Here is a 16,609-nt window from a genome sequence, read left to right on the forward strand (position 1 = left end):
TGGGCGACAGAGCGAGACTCTGTCTCAAAAAAAAAAAGAATGAATAGCGAGCAAACCCAAGACAAGACATCTTTAGAATAGCATCTTGGAACCCCCTCCACTGCTGGTGGGAATATAAGTTGGTGCAACGACTTTGGAAAACCATCTGGCAATCTTCACTAAAGCAGTTGGCAGGAGGCCATACTTCCTTACCTTATGGACTTCTCCATAGCTACTTAGTGTCCCTGTGACATGGCAGCCAGCTTCCCCTAGGGCTAGTCATGCAAAAGGAATCAAGGAGGAAGCCATGATGCATTTAGGAACTAGTCACACACCATCACCTCCACTGCATGTATTCATTAGAAACAAGCCCCTATGTCCAGCCAATAGACTGGGCGCTCTTGGAGGGAGGAATGTTGAAGGATTTGTGGACATATTTTAAAACCACCACAGCACTCACTGGAAAATGCTAAAAAGCAGGAAGAAAGAGAACAGAACCCATCCGCAGTCCCATAGCTAACATACCAGAATCTTTTCTTCTCGTCTTTTGGAAAGTGTAGGTCTGTGCACCTACATATTAAACAGCCATCTTGGTGGCTTCTGAGATCCCTCTGCAGGCTTCTCTGAAATGTTTTCTAAACACCAGGGACCTACTGAAGCTCTCATACCCTGGAAAGAAGCAGTCATTACCTTCAGGAACTGCTTCCTCACAGGGATCATTAATGAGGGCTCTGGGTTTCTCCCCTCCTGGCCTCCATAGCCCAGAACGTCATGGCCGGGAATGGCCGGGGCATCAGCCATGAGCTCATCAGCCTGGAGATCACCTCCCCTGACGTTCCAGACCTGACCATCATTGACCTTCCCGGCATCACCAGGGTGGCTGTGGACAACCAGCCCCGAGACATCGGACTGCAGGTGAGCCCTTCTGGAATTTGGGATTGGGCTCTGCTGAAGTGGGGGAAGGGTCAGAGGTCCCCAGGGTCCTGGTGTACCTCCTGGAGCCTTTACACTGAGGGATGAGGATGGAGTCTCAGGTAAGACCCGCCCAGGTGGGGGCCTCATGCCCAGGTTCTGACTTGGGCTTGACAAGTCACAGAAAAAAGAGAGTTGGACTCCAGGGGACTGGCAGGTATTTGGGACAGTGTACGCCCTGCCCAGTCATTCAGGACTGTGAACCCGGTGTGATCAGTTGTGCTGATAGTCAAAAGTGGGCAGAAATTTGGATTTTTACATGAAATCTGTCCATTTTGGCAATATTTTAAAAAATGAATGTTACATAAGTCAGAACACGGACTGTGGTCCTGATCTGGGCAGGAGAGGCACAGGGGTGAGGGAGGGCGACCGGGCAATAAGGACACACATCAGCCAACAGCAGGGCTGTGGCTTCTCTGCCAACAACCTACCCATCTAAACATGAGGCCAGGCACGGTGGCGCATGCCTGTAATCCCAACGCTTTGGGAGGCCAAGGCAGGAGGATCACTTGAGGCCAGAAGTTCTAGACCAGCATGGGTAACATAGTGAGACCCTGTCTCTGCAAAATATAAACAAAATTAGCCGGGTGCGGTGGTACACGCCTGGGGTTCCAGCTACTTGGGAGGCTGAGGTGCTAGGACCACCTGAGCCCAGGAGGTCAAGGCTGCAGTGAGCCATGGTTGTGCCACTGCACTCCAGCCTGAGTGACAGAGAGAGACTCTGTCTCAAAAATAAATAAATAAATAAACCTGAGGTTGCCTGAAAACATAGTCCTCGCTCAGGTGCCTGAATCAAATGTGGTCCAGGAAAACTTGTGCACACCTTGTTTGGGTTAGGCCAGTCCCCGGACCAGCCCTGTCATGCTTTGGCAAGCCAGCTCATGTGGAAATGAAGGAGACAGAGTCGATGCCAGGGCAGGGGAAGGCTGGGGAGATGAGGCCCTCCTTTGCTAGAACTGAGGCCACTTTCCTGGCTCGTTTTGTGGGAGACAGTGGCAGTGTTGACAACCCAACCACAACCAAATTAAGGGGTGGCAGCCCTAAGAGCCTCCTGGGTGGGGTCTTCACTAGCTCTGCTGTTTGGGGCAAAATCTTGGTTAGTGATCTTCTTCAACATCCAAATCGCCATTCTCTGTCTCTCTAAGAGCGGGGAAATTAGCTCGTATCACTTGCTGAGTTAAGTGATGAATTCCATATTTCTTAGCCCTCCTAGGAGGGTGGCTGATTCATCCATCAAGTTATGGGATTTCCTAGAGACTGCAAAAGATCCTTGGGTGGTGATATGGTTTGGCTCTGTGTCCCCACCCAAATCTCATCTCAAATTGTAATCCACACATGTCAAGGGAGGGACCAGGTGGGAGGTGATAGGATCATGGGGGCATTTTCCCCCATGCCGTTCTTGTGATTGAGGGAGTTCTTATGAGAGCTGGTGGCTTTAAAGTGTGGCACTTTCTTGTTCTCGCACACATTCCCTCCTGCCGCCTTGTGAAGAAGGTGCCTGCTCCCCCTTGGCCCTCCCCCATGATTGTAAGTTTCCTGAGGCCTCCTAGCCATGCTTCCTGTTAAGCCCGTGGAACTGCGAGTCAGTTAAACCTCTTTCCTTTATAATTACCCAGTCTCAGGTAGTGTTCTTTATAGCTGTGTGAGAACGGACTAATACAGGTGGGATCAGAACACGCAGCTTCCTCCTGCCCCTCCATCCTCTCCTCTACGGAGGATACACATGATTTGGTCTGAGACAGTTTGATCTCAAACAATTTCATCAAAAGCAAGTTGGTTGAGATGGCAAAATTTTTCCGTTGTAAATATTGGGGGAAAAATGTGTGCGGTCTCTCTAAGCTTTTCATTTATGTTTCAGATTTCTAAAGGGCTTTGTTTCTCTACATTCTTTTACTTCTAATTATCAGCTCATAATTACAGCCACGTGCGCTATGGGACTGGTTAATCCCTAACAGTGAGTTATGATGCACGTTGTACAGTGTGCTCAGTTACCAAGCCTTGACCTGGTGACCAAAAAGAATTCTATCTGAAAGGGTGGCAGTATATGAAAACACTGCCAAGTGAACAAGTGTTTTATAAAAATTAATTAGGTCCCAGCTACTTGGGAGGCTGAGGCTTGAACCTGGGAGGAAGAGGTTGCAGTGAGCCAAGATTGTGCCACTGGACTCCAGCCTGGGCCACAGAGTGAGATTCTGTCTCAAAAAAAAAAAAAAAAAAAAAAAAATTAAAAAAACTAATTAGGAATAAAATGCCCTACCTTAAGTTTCTTTCGTTTCTTTAATTCTTGCTTAAATCATTACAAAGGGATTTTGTTATTGAAATTGTCAAGATAGAACAGGAAGAATAAATGTTATTTTATGCCCCATCCCTGTTAACATGGAGTATATAAACCTGCAAGTGGCCTTCTGTGAGTGTGAGTGTGAGTGTGTGTCTCCTTCCCTGTCTCACTGTCTTATCATCCATGTGTTTACTGGAGTAGCACTTCTAATTTCTTTCAAGAATTTTTCCTTTGTATTCAACACTTAGCTAACGGGTTGGCACAAGAAGCTTAGCTTTTGGCCTTTACATGCCTTTCTCACTAAACTCAATCATTTCTAGCTTTTAATTTAAAGTAAGAAACATGCAACTTTTCCTTTTAGTTGAAGGAAGGCCACTGATGGCTTGGCTGTGTCCCCACCCAAATCTCATCTTGAATTGTAGCTCCCATAATCCCCACGTGTCATGGGAGGGACCTGGTGGGAGGTAATTGAATCATGTGGGCAGGTCTTTCCCGTGCTGTTCTCTTACTAGTGAATATGTCTCATGAGATCTAATGGTTTTATGAAGGGCAGTTCCCCTGCACACGCTCTCTTGACTGCTGCTATGTAAGACGTGGCTTTGCTCCTCCCTTCCATCATGCTTCTGAGGCCTCCCCAGCCATGTGGAACTGTGAGTCCGTTAGACCTCTTTTTCTGTACAAATTTTGCTGTCTCTAGTATGTCTTTATGAGCAGTGTGAGAACAGACTAATGCAGCCACTCTATTTAGAGGCCACTATAGAGCTATTAATTGGCCTAATTTTAATATTGTGGTGCCTCAGGGAATAGAAAGAGGGAGAGAGGCTGGGGAGCCGTCATAACACAGGCAACATTTATTAAGTTATCTATCTTATATGGGCCTGCTCCATAGCACCCCAAAACAATTATAATAAAAACATCCAAAATTGATAATCACACATCACCATAACAGATAGAATAATAATGAAAAAGTTGGAAATAGCACAAAAATTACCAGACACAGAGGCAGAAAGTGAATATATGCTGTTGCGAAAAGTGGCACCAATAGGCTTGGTCAACTCAGAGCTGCCACAAACCTTTGATTTGTTAAAAAAAAAAAAAAGAAATAAAAATAAAGATAAGGGCTGGGCACAGTGGCTCACACCTGTAATCCCAGCACTTTGAGAGGCCAAGGCGGGTAGATCACCTGAGGTCAGGAGTTTGTGCCTGTAATCCCAGGAGGCTGAGGCAGGAGAATCACTCGAACCCGGGAGGCAGAGCTTGCAGTGAGCTGAGATCGCGCCACTGCACTACAGCCTGGGTGACAGAGTAATACTCCATCTCAAAAAAAAAAAAAAAAAATCTGCAAAGCACAATAAAGCGAAGCACAATAAAAGGAGGTTTGCCCGTGCACACTCTCTCCACATCTGAGCCTTCTCAGGGATAAGTGCTGCCTTCAAGAGAGAAAAAAATTTATGTTTTCTTAGAGCAAACTGCATGAGAGAACAGGGTCACAGGAGTTTAGAGGAGCAATGAAAACGGTCATTGTGGCTGTGAGAGGCTGGGAGTGTGAAGGAGTAGGGAGTAAGAACTGTTATGGCAGAGGGAGAATTCAGATCAAGACCAGTCTGGGAATCCATCCCCAAACATCTCCTTCTCCATCACCTTCCCACCCTCCTTGGCCCCCTGTAGTCTGTCCTAGACCTCTCTCCTGCAGATCGGGGCCTCCAGGTCCCACAGGCTCCCTGGAGCCCCAGGGCCCTGCCCTACCCAACCTGGCTGAGGCCTCCAGGTGGCCTGTCTGAGCACCAGGAAGCCATTGCTGGGAATTCCTCGATTCTTTGACATTGTCCTCCACGTTCCTGGGCTTGTGAAGGAACATCCTCCTCCACGTTCCTGGAACTTCAGCCCTTGCTTGGCTCAGGAGCCTGAACTCCCCAGGATGTCCAGGAGTGTCCGAAGGAGAGAATACAGTCACAGGTTCTTAGTTTCTGTTTCTGGTTGGGCCAGTAAAGCCCCTTCCTCATCCCACTTTTCCACTTACTACTAAAGACAGAAACCAAAAACCATGGCTTCAGGCTGCTAAAAACCTAAAACAAAACAGAACAACAACAACAACAAAATAAGGCAGGTTGGACAAGCTTAGTCATAGAGTCAAAGCTTCCTACACATAATCGTGTGCCTTTCTGGAGTCCCACCACGCTTTCCCTTCGTATTTTTGTGTCTCTTCTCAGATTCTTCATTGTCTTTGATTTCCAGAGGCACTGCCAAGGTCAGACTGCTGGTCATGTGTACCCTGTGTTCCTCCCCTCCCCATCTTCCTGAGAAGTCATGGGAATCTTAGCTCCTCCAGCAAGAACACATGTGTCTTTCATTTGAAAGATTCATGCCTCTCCTCCATGTGAAAGCCGATTAATGCTCATAAGGAAGGGGGTGGGCTCTATTCTTGGCTGATTTGTCTCCCCAGACTGTCCCTGTGAAAGGTCTTTCTGTATTCACGGCCTCATTGTATGGCTCCACTTTCCCAGCAACAAGTGCTTGGCAGTGTTCACCCACCAAATGTGTTAGTTTTCAAATGCAGTTGATCACTTTCTCCTTCTTGAAAGTTTTCTTCGCTGGCATCTGGGCACATTGACCCTGGTTCTTTCTCTCCCTCCTGTTGGTCTCTCCTTAAGTGAATTCTTCCTCACTTCGCTGACCTCCAAATGTTGCAATGCCCTAGAGATCCATTCTTCCCATTGAAAACTCTCCCTGCTATGTCCCTGGACTACAGTCCAGTCTCATGACTGTAAATACCACTTCAGCGATTCCTAAATCATTATTTCAAGCCCAGCTCTGTCCCCTGAAATCCAGGCTCCTATCTCCAGCTGCTGATTCACCAGTGCCCTTTGAGCATCTAATCAGTACACAAACTCAGTGGGTCCAAGCAACACCCGATCTTCCCCCCAGTATCTGCTGGCCCCATGGACATCCCCATCTCAGACAGTGGCACCTCCACCCTCCCAGTGGCTCAGGCCATGACCACTGGGGTCAGCCCTCCCTTTTCTCCTCCTCTCACACGACACATCCAGTCCACCTACAAAGCCTGCTGGCTCTGCTTCAAATAACACACCCAGGCCCACGTCTCCTCCCACTTCCACCAGCACCCTCACCTAAGCTGCTGCTGTCGTGAACCTGGGTTACCGCCTCTGCTGGCCTCCTGCTGGGTTTCTCTGCCTCTGCCCTTCCCGGCAGCACCCATCCCAAGAATGTTTCCCACACAGCTCTTGTGTTTTAAGGCACAAGTCAGATGCTATCATCCTTAAAGTTCCCCAGCTGCTCCCATGTCAATCAGTGTAAAATTCCAAGGTCCCATGTGATCCAATCCCCCTACTTCATGGACCACATTTCCTGTCACTGCGCCTTGGCCCCTCGCTCCACCCTACCACATCCGGGTTCTGCGGCCCTTGGTCCCTCCGGCCCACTTTTGCCTGGACTCTTGCGTGTGCACGCACGCTTCCCACTGCCCAGTGCTCTGCCCGCATGGCTCTCCGCAGAGGGCATCCTTCATTCCTCGCGGGTTTCTGCTGCAGGGCTGCCCTACCTGGGCTGCCTTGCCTGACACACTGTTCCCTGTGCCTGGCCCTTTCGATTCCACTTGCCCTCCCTGATATGTCTCCATTGTGTTTATTGCCTGTCTTCCCTCCTGGGCTGTAAGGCTCTGGGGGCGTATGCTCAATGCCGAGTCTCTGAACCCCAGGATGGGCCCCACACCTGGTGGGCACTGCTAATGTTTGCTGCATGCACATAACGTGCTCTTTATGGTCACCCCCTGTCCAGGCAAACTGTTCTGGGGAGCATTTTCACTCTCTGATATCCTACATGAATGCACATGAGTGAGTGTGCATTAAATACGGTGATTCCCAGCCCAAAGCTTTTGTACCCCCAGGGGACACTGGCAATGTCGGGACATCTTTTTGCTTGTCATAACTCAGGTAAGGGGTAGGGTTTGCTAGTGGTTTGGATGCTACTGGTATCCAGTGGGTAAAGGCCACAGAGTCTGCTGGACAGCTTACAATGCCTAGGATGGCCCCCATGGCAGAGTCATCCTTCTGAATTGTCAACAGTGCTGGAAGGAGAGCTGGAGAACCCTGGACTGTGTGGTCTGTTTGCCTGCAGACATCAGCAGGACAGCCCCATGGGTGTAGCAAAGGGAATAAGCACACAAGCAAGAAGAGAGTTTTCAACTATAGGACGATCAACGTTAAAACTTGTTCAGAAGTATAACATCTATTATTCAATGATTAGTAAAGCAGAAAATAAAGTCAAAAAAAAAAAAAAAAAAACTTGTTCAGAAAGGTTGCTTAAGGCCAGGTGCTGTGGCTCATGCCTGTAATCCCAGCACTTTGGGAGGCCGAGGTGAGCAGATTACTTGAGGCCAGGAGTTCAAGACCAACCTGGGCAAGGTAGCAAGACCCTGTCTCTACAAAAATTAAAAATTAAAAAATTAACCAGGCATGGTGGTGCATGCCTGTAGTCCCAGCTACTCGGGAGGCTGAAGTGGGAAAAACACTTGAGTCCAGGAGTTTAAGATTGGGGTGAGCCGTGATTGTACCACTGCACTCCAGCCTGGGCAGCAGAGCAAGACCGTGTCTCAGTAAGTACATACATACATACAGACAGACATACATACATATATACATACATACATACATACATAAAAATTAAGATTGCTTATAACTTTAGCCAGTTAAGTTTTCTCCTGGCCGAGGCTTCATTGGGCCTGTTTGTATTTGATGATTTTATTTGACTCCAGTGCTCAATTTCTTCTGTGTTGTCAGCTCGGGCTAATGGGACACAGAATGGCTCATTTTTGGCTGTGCAGTTTTCTGTCTTCTGTGCACAACTTAAAATAATTATATGGGGCATTGTCTGAGCACAACTATATGTAAATTGTGCCAAAATATAAGGAACTATGTCCCAAGGTGCCAGCTTTTTCCTTGTCTGTTTGTATTGTTGTTGAGAAAAATAATATTAAAAGTTGGCATTTTAAGGCATATGTTGCCTACATCTCCATTTTGCCTACACATTCTAATAAATTTTATTAGATTTCTCTTATTTGATTGAACTAGACCCCTTCCAAGAACAAATCGCAGGTAAAAAGTCACTAATATTAGAAATAAACACGTGGAGATATTCTCCATGGGAAGCATCTGAGGTCCCTGCCTCTGGGGAACTGTGTGGGGAGCAGGCATTGCTCGCTGAGCACCTGCTGCCTGGGCTCCGTGCTGGACTCTGCATGGGGACACCAGGACAGAGAAGATGTCACCGCTGGCCGCAAAGGCATCTCTGGGCTTCTGAGTCAGATACAACATACACACAAGTCACTCCAATAGAAGGCAGGATCTCCAAGGCATCTCGGGCGAGATCTAGAGGGGAGGGAGGGGTTGTACTTGGTTGCAGGAATCAGGGGGTCTTCAGGAAAGAAGACACGCCAGCCGTGGGCTTTGAAGGACAAGTGGGAGGTCATCAGAGACCAGGGCAGGGCCGCCGGGGCAGGCGTTCCCAGGATGGGGCTCGGCCCAGCAAAGCCCAGAGTCACGCTGTGGGACAATGTTGCCTTTGCGCCATCATGCCTGCCTGCCTGGCCGTGCTGCTGGGTGACCAGAAGTGAGACGTGTGCTCTTTCTTTGTGCGATTCTTTGGCATCAGATCAAGGCTCTCATCAAGAGGTACATCCAGAGGCAGCAGACGATCAACTTGGTGGTGGTTCCCTGTAACGTGGACATTGCCACCACGGAGGCGCTGAGCATGGCCCATGAGGTGGACCCGGAAGGGGACAGGACCATCGGTAAGAGGAAAGAACCAAGTGGCCGGGTGCGGTGGCTCAAGCCTGTAATCCCAGCACTTTGGGAGGCCAAGACGGGCGGATCACGAGGTCAGGAGATTGAGACCATCCTGGCTAATCCGGTGAAACCTCGTCTCCACTAAAAATACAAAAAAATTAGTCGGGCGTGATGGCTGGTGCCTGTAGTCCCAGCTACTCGGGAGGCTGAGGCAGGAGAATGGCGTGAACCCAGGAGGCGGAGCTTGCAGTGAGCCGAGATCATGCCACTGCACTCCAGCCTGGGCGACAGAGCAGGACTCCATCTCAAAAAAAAAAAAAAAAAAGAACCAAGCTTCTAGGGCATCCAGGGCATGGGAAGGGAGGGAGGGATGCCGCACGTCTTTGGATGATCCTGGAACGTATCATATGCCAGTGTGTCCTGCACTGAATACAAGTGCTATTGTGCTTGTTCCTTAGGAATGGCTTATTGAGGACTGAAATAGGTAATATCATCTGCCCAGTAGATGGACCTGAGCATGTCAACAAAGTTAACACTGAAGAAAAGAAAGGAATGAAAAAAAGTTTTCTAAAAAAAAAAGGATCTATTTGAATATTAACATCTCCAAGGAAACTTAGTACTGCTTTTTAATAGTCAGTTTTCTGGTCCTCTCATCGCCATAAACTCAGATAATCAACAGTTATCAATAAATATTAGCTTTTTTTCTTTTTTTGAGACAGAGTTTCGCTCTATCCCCCAGGCTGAAGTGCAGTGGCATGATCTAGGCTCACTGTAACCTCTGCCTCCTGGATTCAATTCTCCTGCCTCAGCCTCCCAAGTAGCTGAGACTACATGCTCATGCCATCACGCCTGGCTAATTTTTGTATTTTCAGTAGAGACGGGGTTTCACTGTGTTGGCCAGGCAGGGGTCAAACTCCCAATCTCAGGTGATCCACCCGCCTCAGCCTCCCAGAGTGCTGGGATTACAGGTGTGAACCACAGCTCCCAGCCAGCTATTATTATTATAAATTCAGTCAATCAATAGTCATGGGATATACACGTTCTGCTCTTAGTATAGCCCAAAACAATATTGTAAAATAAATGCACATTTTCTTTTTCTTTTTTTTTTTAACTTGGTATATTTTATTTTATTGTTAACTTTTGTTTTAGGTTCAGGGGTACATGTGCAGGATGTGCAGGTTTGTTACATAGGTAAACTTGTATCATGGGGGTTTGTTGTACAGATGATTTCATCACCCAGGTATCAAGCCTAGTACCTATTATTTATTTTTTCTCATCCTCTCCCTCCTCCACCTTCTGACAGACCCTAGTGTCTGTTGTTCCCCTCTACGTGTTCATGTGTTCTCATCCTTTAGCTCCCGCTTATAAGTGAGAACATGTGGCATTTGGTTTTCTGTTCCTGGGTTAGTTTACTAAGGATAATGGCCTCCAGATCCATCCCACAGAAATGCAAATTTTCTATGCATTCTAGGTCAAGTATAGAAATAGAGAAAAGTGTGCTAGGCTTAAAAGAGAAACAGACCCATGTCCATAGCAGCATTATCCACAATAGCCCAAAGGTGGGAGCAGCCCAAGCATTTACAGATGGTTGGATGGATAAATAAAACGTGGCATATACGTAAAACAATATTATTTAGCCTCAAAAAGGAGGGAAATTCTGAAGCACACAACAACATGAGTGAACTTCAAGGACATTATGCTAAGTGAAATTCCAGTAAGAAAAGGACTAACACTGGGTGATTCTACCTTATTTGAGGTCCCTAGGGTAGTCGGACTCATACAGACAAAGTAGAATGGTGGTTGCCCAAGACTGGAGGGTGGGGAAGTGGGAAATTGTTGTTCAATGGGTGAAGAGCTTTAGTTTGGGAAGATGAAAAAGTTCTGGAGATGGACGGTGGTGATGGTTACACAACAATGTAAATGTACTTAATTACAGCGAACTATAAACTGGCTAAAATAGGAAAATTCACTTTACGTACACTTTATTACCATTTTTGTAAAGAAATTTTTTTTAAAACAAGGTAGCTAAAGACAGAGAAGAGGGGAGCATCCTATTTTTATGAGTTGAATTATTCCCTTGCAGACTTGAGTTACGTGTATTTTACAATTCTTTTAAAAAGGAAATTGAGGCCGGGCATGTTGGCTCATGCCTGCAATCCCAGCACTTTGGGGGGCCAAGGTGGGTGGATCACCTGAGGTCAGGAGTTCGAGACCACCCTGGCCAACACGGTGAAACCCCGTCTCTACTAAAAATACAAAAAATTAGCCGGGCGTGGTGGCACAGGCCTGTAATCCCAGCTATTTGGGAGGCTGAGGCACGAGAATCACTTGAACCTGAGACGAAGTTTGCAGTGAGCCAAGATTGCACCACTGCACTCCAGCCTGGTGACAGAGTGAGATTCTGTCTCAAAAAAGCAAAAAAAAAAAAAAAAAAAGAAAGAAAGAAAGAAAGAAAGAAAGAAAAGAAAAAAAAAGAAAATTGAATGACTACACAATACTTCCAAAGGATGAGAATAGAGCAAATTTGATTATAACAGTGGCTTAGAGAATATCAAGTTTCAAAAAGAACAATGGGTCGATATTTTCAGGCCCTCACTAAGCTGGTTCCCCACCTGTCCATTGCTAAATGGACGTTGTCTACTCCCTTGGCTTCAGCTGAGCTCCTGTGCCCTCATAAGACAGAGACTGCTCCTGTCGAGGTCACCCACACCCTCTGCACTGAGGAGCACATGGTCACGTCTCTGTCCTTGCCTCTCCTTTCTCAGCAGCAGTCACCCCAGTTGCCCACTCCCTGCTTCCTGAACCTCCCTCCTTCCTGAACCTCCCTCCTTCCTTCACCATTCTCTCTCTCGGGTCGCTTCCGTCACTGGCCAGCTGGAAGTCACATTCTTAGACTCCTTGTCTCCATGCCTCTTCAATTCTCAGGCCTCTAAGTATGGAAAACTTGGTTCTGGGCTCTCCTTCTATCAATGCATCATCACATTAAGTGATCTTATCCGGCTGTGGTTTGTAATCCCATCTACATGCCAGTGACTCCCAAATCTGTATCTCTAACCTTGACCTTGCTTAACTGGACAACTCCATTTGGCTGTCTGGCCAATGTCTCCAGTTAAACGTGACCAAAACAGAACTTTTGGTTTCGTACTCCATCCTGATTCTCCTCCTCTCCAAGGCTTCCCCACCTCATTCACAGAACCCATCCACCCACCCAGTTCTAAAGCCAAATCAAAGAGTCCCACTTGAGTCCTCCCTCCCCTTGCCTCCAAGTCTAATGCATCTGAAGTCCTGGTGACTCTGCCTCCAAAACGGGTGCCAAATCCATCCACTGCTCTCCATCCCCACTGTCACTGCCTAGACCAAGCCACCATGGTCTCCTGCCTGGACTGCTCAAACATTCTCCTGCTGTTTGAGCACTCACCTTGCCCATGGCAGTGCCCTCTCCACTGGCCTCCAGACATGTCAATCGGGTCACGCCCCTCTCTGTTTACATTCTCTCCTGCTGCCATCTCACATGCATATAAACCCCGGACTCCTTTATCTAGAAAGCAGAGCCCCAGGTGACCTGGCCCTGCCTGCCTCTCTGATCTCAGTTCCTACCGCTCTCTGCCTTGCTCATGACCCTCCAATATGGCTCTGCCATCCCTGCTCCCTCTCAACCAGGGTCTGGAGTGCTCCTTCTCCATCCCCACTAGGCTGACTCCTCCCTTCATTCAGATGTCAGTCCAAATGTTGCCTTCTGAGAGAGGCCCTCCCTGTCCACCCAACTTGAGACTACATCACGCACCTCTGCCCACAGTCATTTGCCAGCACGTCACTTTATGTTAACTCTCTGCATAGCCCTTATCAATATCCATTCTTCTTTATTTCTTGTATATTACTAGATTAATTTATCTGGAAAGAGAGGTTCAAGAATAGTAGACCAGATAGCCAGACTTACCCACAAATTAAAACGAAGGACAAAATAGCGCAAGATAAGGCCAGGCACGGTGGCTCATGCCTGTAATCCCAACACTTTGGGAGGCTGAGGTGGGTGGATCATGAGGTCAGGAGTTTGAGACCAGCCTGGCCAACATGGTGAAACCTCATCTCTACTAAAAATACAAAAATTAGCTGGGCGTGGTAGCACACGCCTGTAGTCCCCGCTACTCAGGAGGCTGAGGCAGGAGAATCGCTTGAACCGGGGAGGCGGAGGTTGAAGTGAGCCACTGCACTCCAGCCTGGGCAACAGAGTGAGACTCCATCTCAAAAAAGAAAGAGAGAGAGAGAGAGAAAGGAAGGGAGGAAGGAAAGAAGGAAGGAAGGAAGGAAGCAAGGAAGGAAGGAAAGAAGGAAGAAAGAAAAGTGCTTTTCAACGTACACAAACAAGAAATGCAGTGGCAATTTGACACTCAAGCAACGTAAACAAGAAAGAGCACTTGGAATTCAAAGTTTTCAATCCAGTGCAAGCAGGAAGGAGTGGGGACAGAGGAGGGGGAGAGGAAAGTGGGAAGGAGGAGATCAGAGGAAGTGCCCACAAGAGGGAGCAGAGTGAGTCTGTTCAGGAGACACTAGAGAGGGACTCCCCTCAGTAGGGAACAAGGCATTCTTGGAAACACGGTGCATGGAGCCAGTCCATTCTAACCATGCATGCTGCCTTAGTGCTGGGCACCCAGTAGGCATCCAAGAAATATTTGTTAAGTCAACTATCCAGGACACTGAATGAACTGAGTGAGAGGGTGAGATAGCGAGCCAATAGAAATGCAAAGAAGAGGGGCAATGAGGGAATGAGGATGGAATGAGGCACTGGAGGATCAAGACTGCAGAAGACCTTGTTGGCCAAAAAAGGAGCCCATAGTCCAGTAGGAGTCAAACCTGTTTGAGGGGATCACTGACCTTTCCATTTCCCCTCTTTAACCATCTCACAGGTATCCTGACCAAACCAGATCTAATGGACAGGGGCACTGAGAAAAGCGTCATGAATGTGGTGCGGAACCTCACGTACCCCCTCAAGAAGGGCTACATGATCGTGAAGTGCCGGGGCCAGCAGGAGATCACAAACAGGCTGAGCTTGGCAGAGGCAACCAAGAAAGAAATTACATTCTTTCAAACACATCCATATTTCAGGTGAGACTCTTCAGGAAAGCCCTGGAATTAGACTCCATGAAAGCCAGCCCATCTGCAAGAGTTGGCCCAGATCATGACCAAAGTGTATGCACAAATTACACAAGGTAGTATAACCTAGCCTCACCTGATTTTTGTGCTAGATTTCTTGGCTTATTTAGACAAATTATTGTTTCTTAGATTCTAATGATGGTGCTGATTAAAAACTGGAATGTGTCATGACATAAAGCGTAGAACTCTTTGGTTTCCCAAAATGTTTTCACTTCCTTTCTGATTTGAGTCTTTATATTAAGAGATACATAAGGCAGGTGAAGTTTCTCCCATTTCCATGGATAAGAATAATGAGGTCAAACAAATAGTGAGTGTGAACAGGACTGAACACAGAGCACCTAACTTCCAGAAACCCGTGTGTACCACCGTAAACGGCACACAGGAAAACCTGCTCGATGGAACTCTCCGTGTTTTTAGAGCCTCCAGTGCCCACAGTCATTTGCCAGCATATCACTTGTTTTTATTAAATAGAAATTTAATAATAACTGGCTTTATTAAATAGAAATTATCCTATAGAGACTCTGTAGTTTGTAGGACGCTGGGATTGTTCCCATTGAATGGAGCACTTTTCCCCTTCGTTCTGGAACTTGTTGTTCCTGAATGATCCAGGAGCACAGAGGTCACTCCTGCTTGAAGGAGAGCTAATGGGAAAACAGTGAATTTGGGCCGAGTAGGTCTACGGCTTGCTAACTATGTGATCTTACAATATGGGCCACCTTCTCTGAATTTTGGCTTTCCCATCTTCTCCAGGGGATCCTCCTACTGCCTCACAAGATTGTGGTTAGGATTACATAACACGACATACACAAAGGTCTTGAGCGCCAACAGCCAGCACTCAGTAAACACCACCCGGTTCCTTCTTTCTTCCTCTCTGCTCCTGCTCTGAGTGGATGAAACATACTGTTTTCAATAGCACTGGAGGACATGAGGAGAAGAAAACTCTCCTCCTTGAGCTGGGAGAAGATTTCAAAATAATCAGGCCCATGGTTCTCCATGCTGAGTGAGCAGCAGACTCTCTGGAGAGTTCCTTAAAATTGCGCTAGCTCTGTCCTGCTCTGCCCTGAGGCCTGGGGAGGTGCCCAAGACTTCCTGCTTCTAACAGGTTCCTCCTGGTTGAGGCTGATGTTGCCAGTCCAGGGACCTCCCTTTGCAAACCGCTTCTCAAGGTCTTTGGGAAATCTGAAATCCTTGCATGCCTGCTTGCTGGGAGCCGGCCCTTGCAGTAAGAGGCACTGGCAGTGCTGGGGAATAATCCTGTGTGCTTCATCCTAAATTCCTGCTGTTGGCAAACATGCTGCAGCCACGCTGCCTGCTGTGTGGCTGCAGCGAGCAAATGCAGCAAGCTGCTTAACCTTTCTGTGTCTCAGCCTTTCTTGCTCTAAAGTGGGTTGTTAAATGACTAAATGTGTTAATATTTATAAAGCCCTTAGATTGGTGCCTGGCACTTAGTAAGCACCGTATATACTTTTGTGATGAGAAATAAAATACTAATCTGGGCAACTCACTTAATCTCCATGAGGCTGGGTTTGTTTTCCTGTAGCTAAGATGACCTACCTCATGAGTTTGTGGGGATGATAGAAAGGGAGGAGGGAAGGAAGCCTCCTGGCCCACGGTTGCCTGGGTGCAGGCTGGTGGCAAGTGTCTTTCTCATGCACCACTTGGCTTTTCTGATGGCACGTGTTGCCCCGGGGAGCTGGGCTCACCTACCACGCACAAAGTCCGGTACTAGCAAGATGGTACACAAGTCCTTCCTGAATGCATGAATGTCTGTCTCATTTCAGAGTTCTCCTGGAGGAGGGGTCAGCCACGGTTCCCCGACTGGCAGAAAGACTTACCACTGAACTCATCGTGCACATCCAAGTGAGCCACGTGGGCTGGGTGACAAGTCATCAATACAGCATGCCCAAGTCACTCTCTTGGTCTGGAGTTGGCTAAGATGCCCCACTGATCTGTCCAAACAAGCAAACAAGTACCCTCTGAACATTGTCTCACTCACTGTCACAGGCTCACTGGAAGAACTTCCAAATTGGGGAAGCAACAAGTACATAGTATTACAACAAATGTTTGAATTGGTCAACAGGGGGGACAAAAAGAGAAGGAAACAGTTTAGCAATATAAAAAGGAGTGACCACTGAGAGAGCAAGTTTTCTTTTTTCAATATGTTGTTAATACTTCCTGGTATAAAAAATTTTTCTTGCCAGGCATGGTGGCTCATGCCTGTAATCCCAGCACTTTGGGAGGCTAAAGCCAGTGGATCACCTGAGGTCAAGAGTTCGAGACCAGCCTGACCAACATGGAGAAACTCCATCTCTACTAAAAATACAAAATTAGCTGGCCATGGTGGCACATGCCTGTAATCCCAGTTACTGGGGAGGCTGAGGCAGGAGAATCGCTTGAACTCGGAAGGTGGAGGTTGTGGTGAGCCAAG

At 47.5% G+C, this 16,609-nt stretch overlaps 1 protein-coding gene across 15 annotated transcripts in view; it reads left to right on the plus strand.

Moving 5' to 3' along the window:
• Window positions 1-16,609, plus strand: part of MX2 (MX dynamin like GTPase 2) — a 47,222-nt gene that overhangs the window by 19,866 nt on the left and 10,747 nt on the right. For all 15 annotated transcript variants that reach the window (XM_001171751.8, XM_063803431.1, XM_063803438.1 and 12 more), the window contains 4 exons: window positions 740-894; window positions 8,897-9,035; window positions 13,935-14,133; window positions 15,963-16,041. In XM_001171751.8, the coding sequence (XP_001171751.4) occupies window positions 740-894; window positions 8,897-9,035; window positions 13,935-14,133; window positions 15,963-16,041 (572 nt within the window). The remainder of the gene's footprint in view (window positions 1-739; window positions 895-8,896; window positions 9,036-13,934; window positions 14,134-15,962; window positions 16,042-16,609) is intronic.

Source organism: Pan troglodytes, chromosome 22, assembly GCF_028858775.2.
Source record: "Pan troglodytes isolate AG18354 chromosome 22, NHGRI_mPanTro3-v2.0_pri, whole genome shotgun sequence".
Taxonomy (NCBI): Eukaryota; Metazoa; Chordata; class Mammalia; order Primates; family Hominidae; genus Pan; species Pan troglodytes.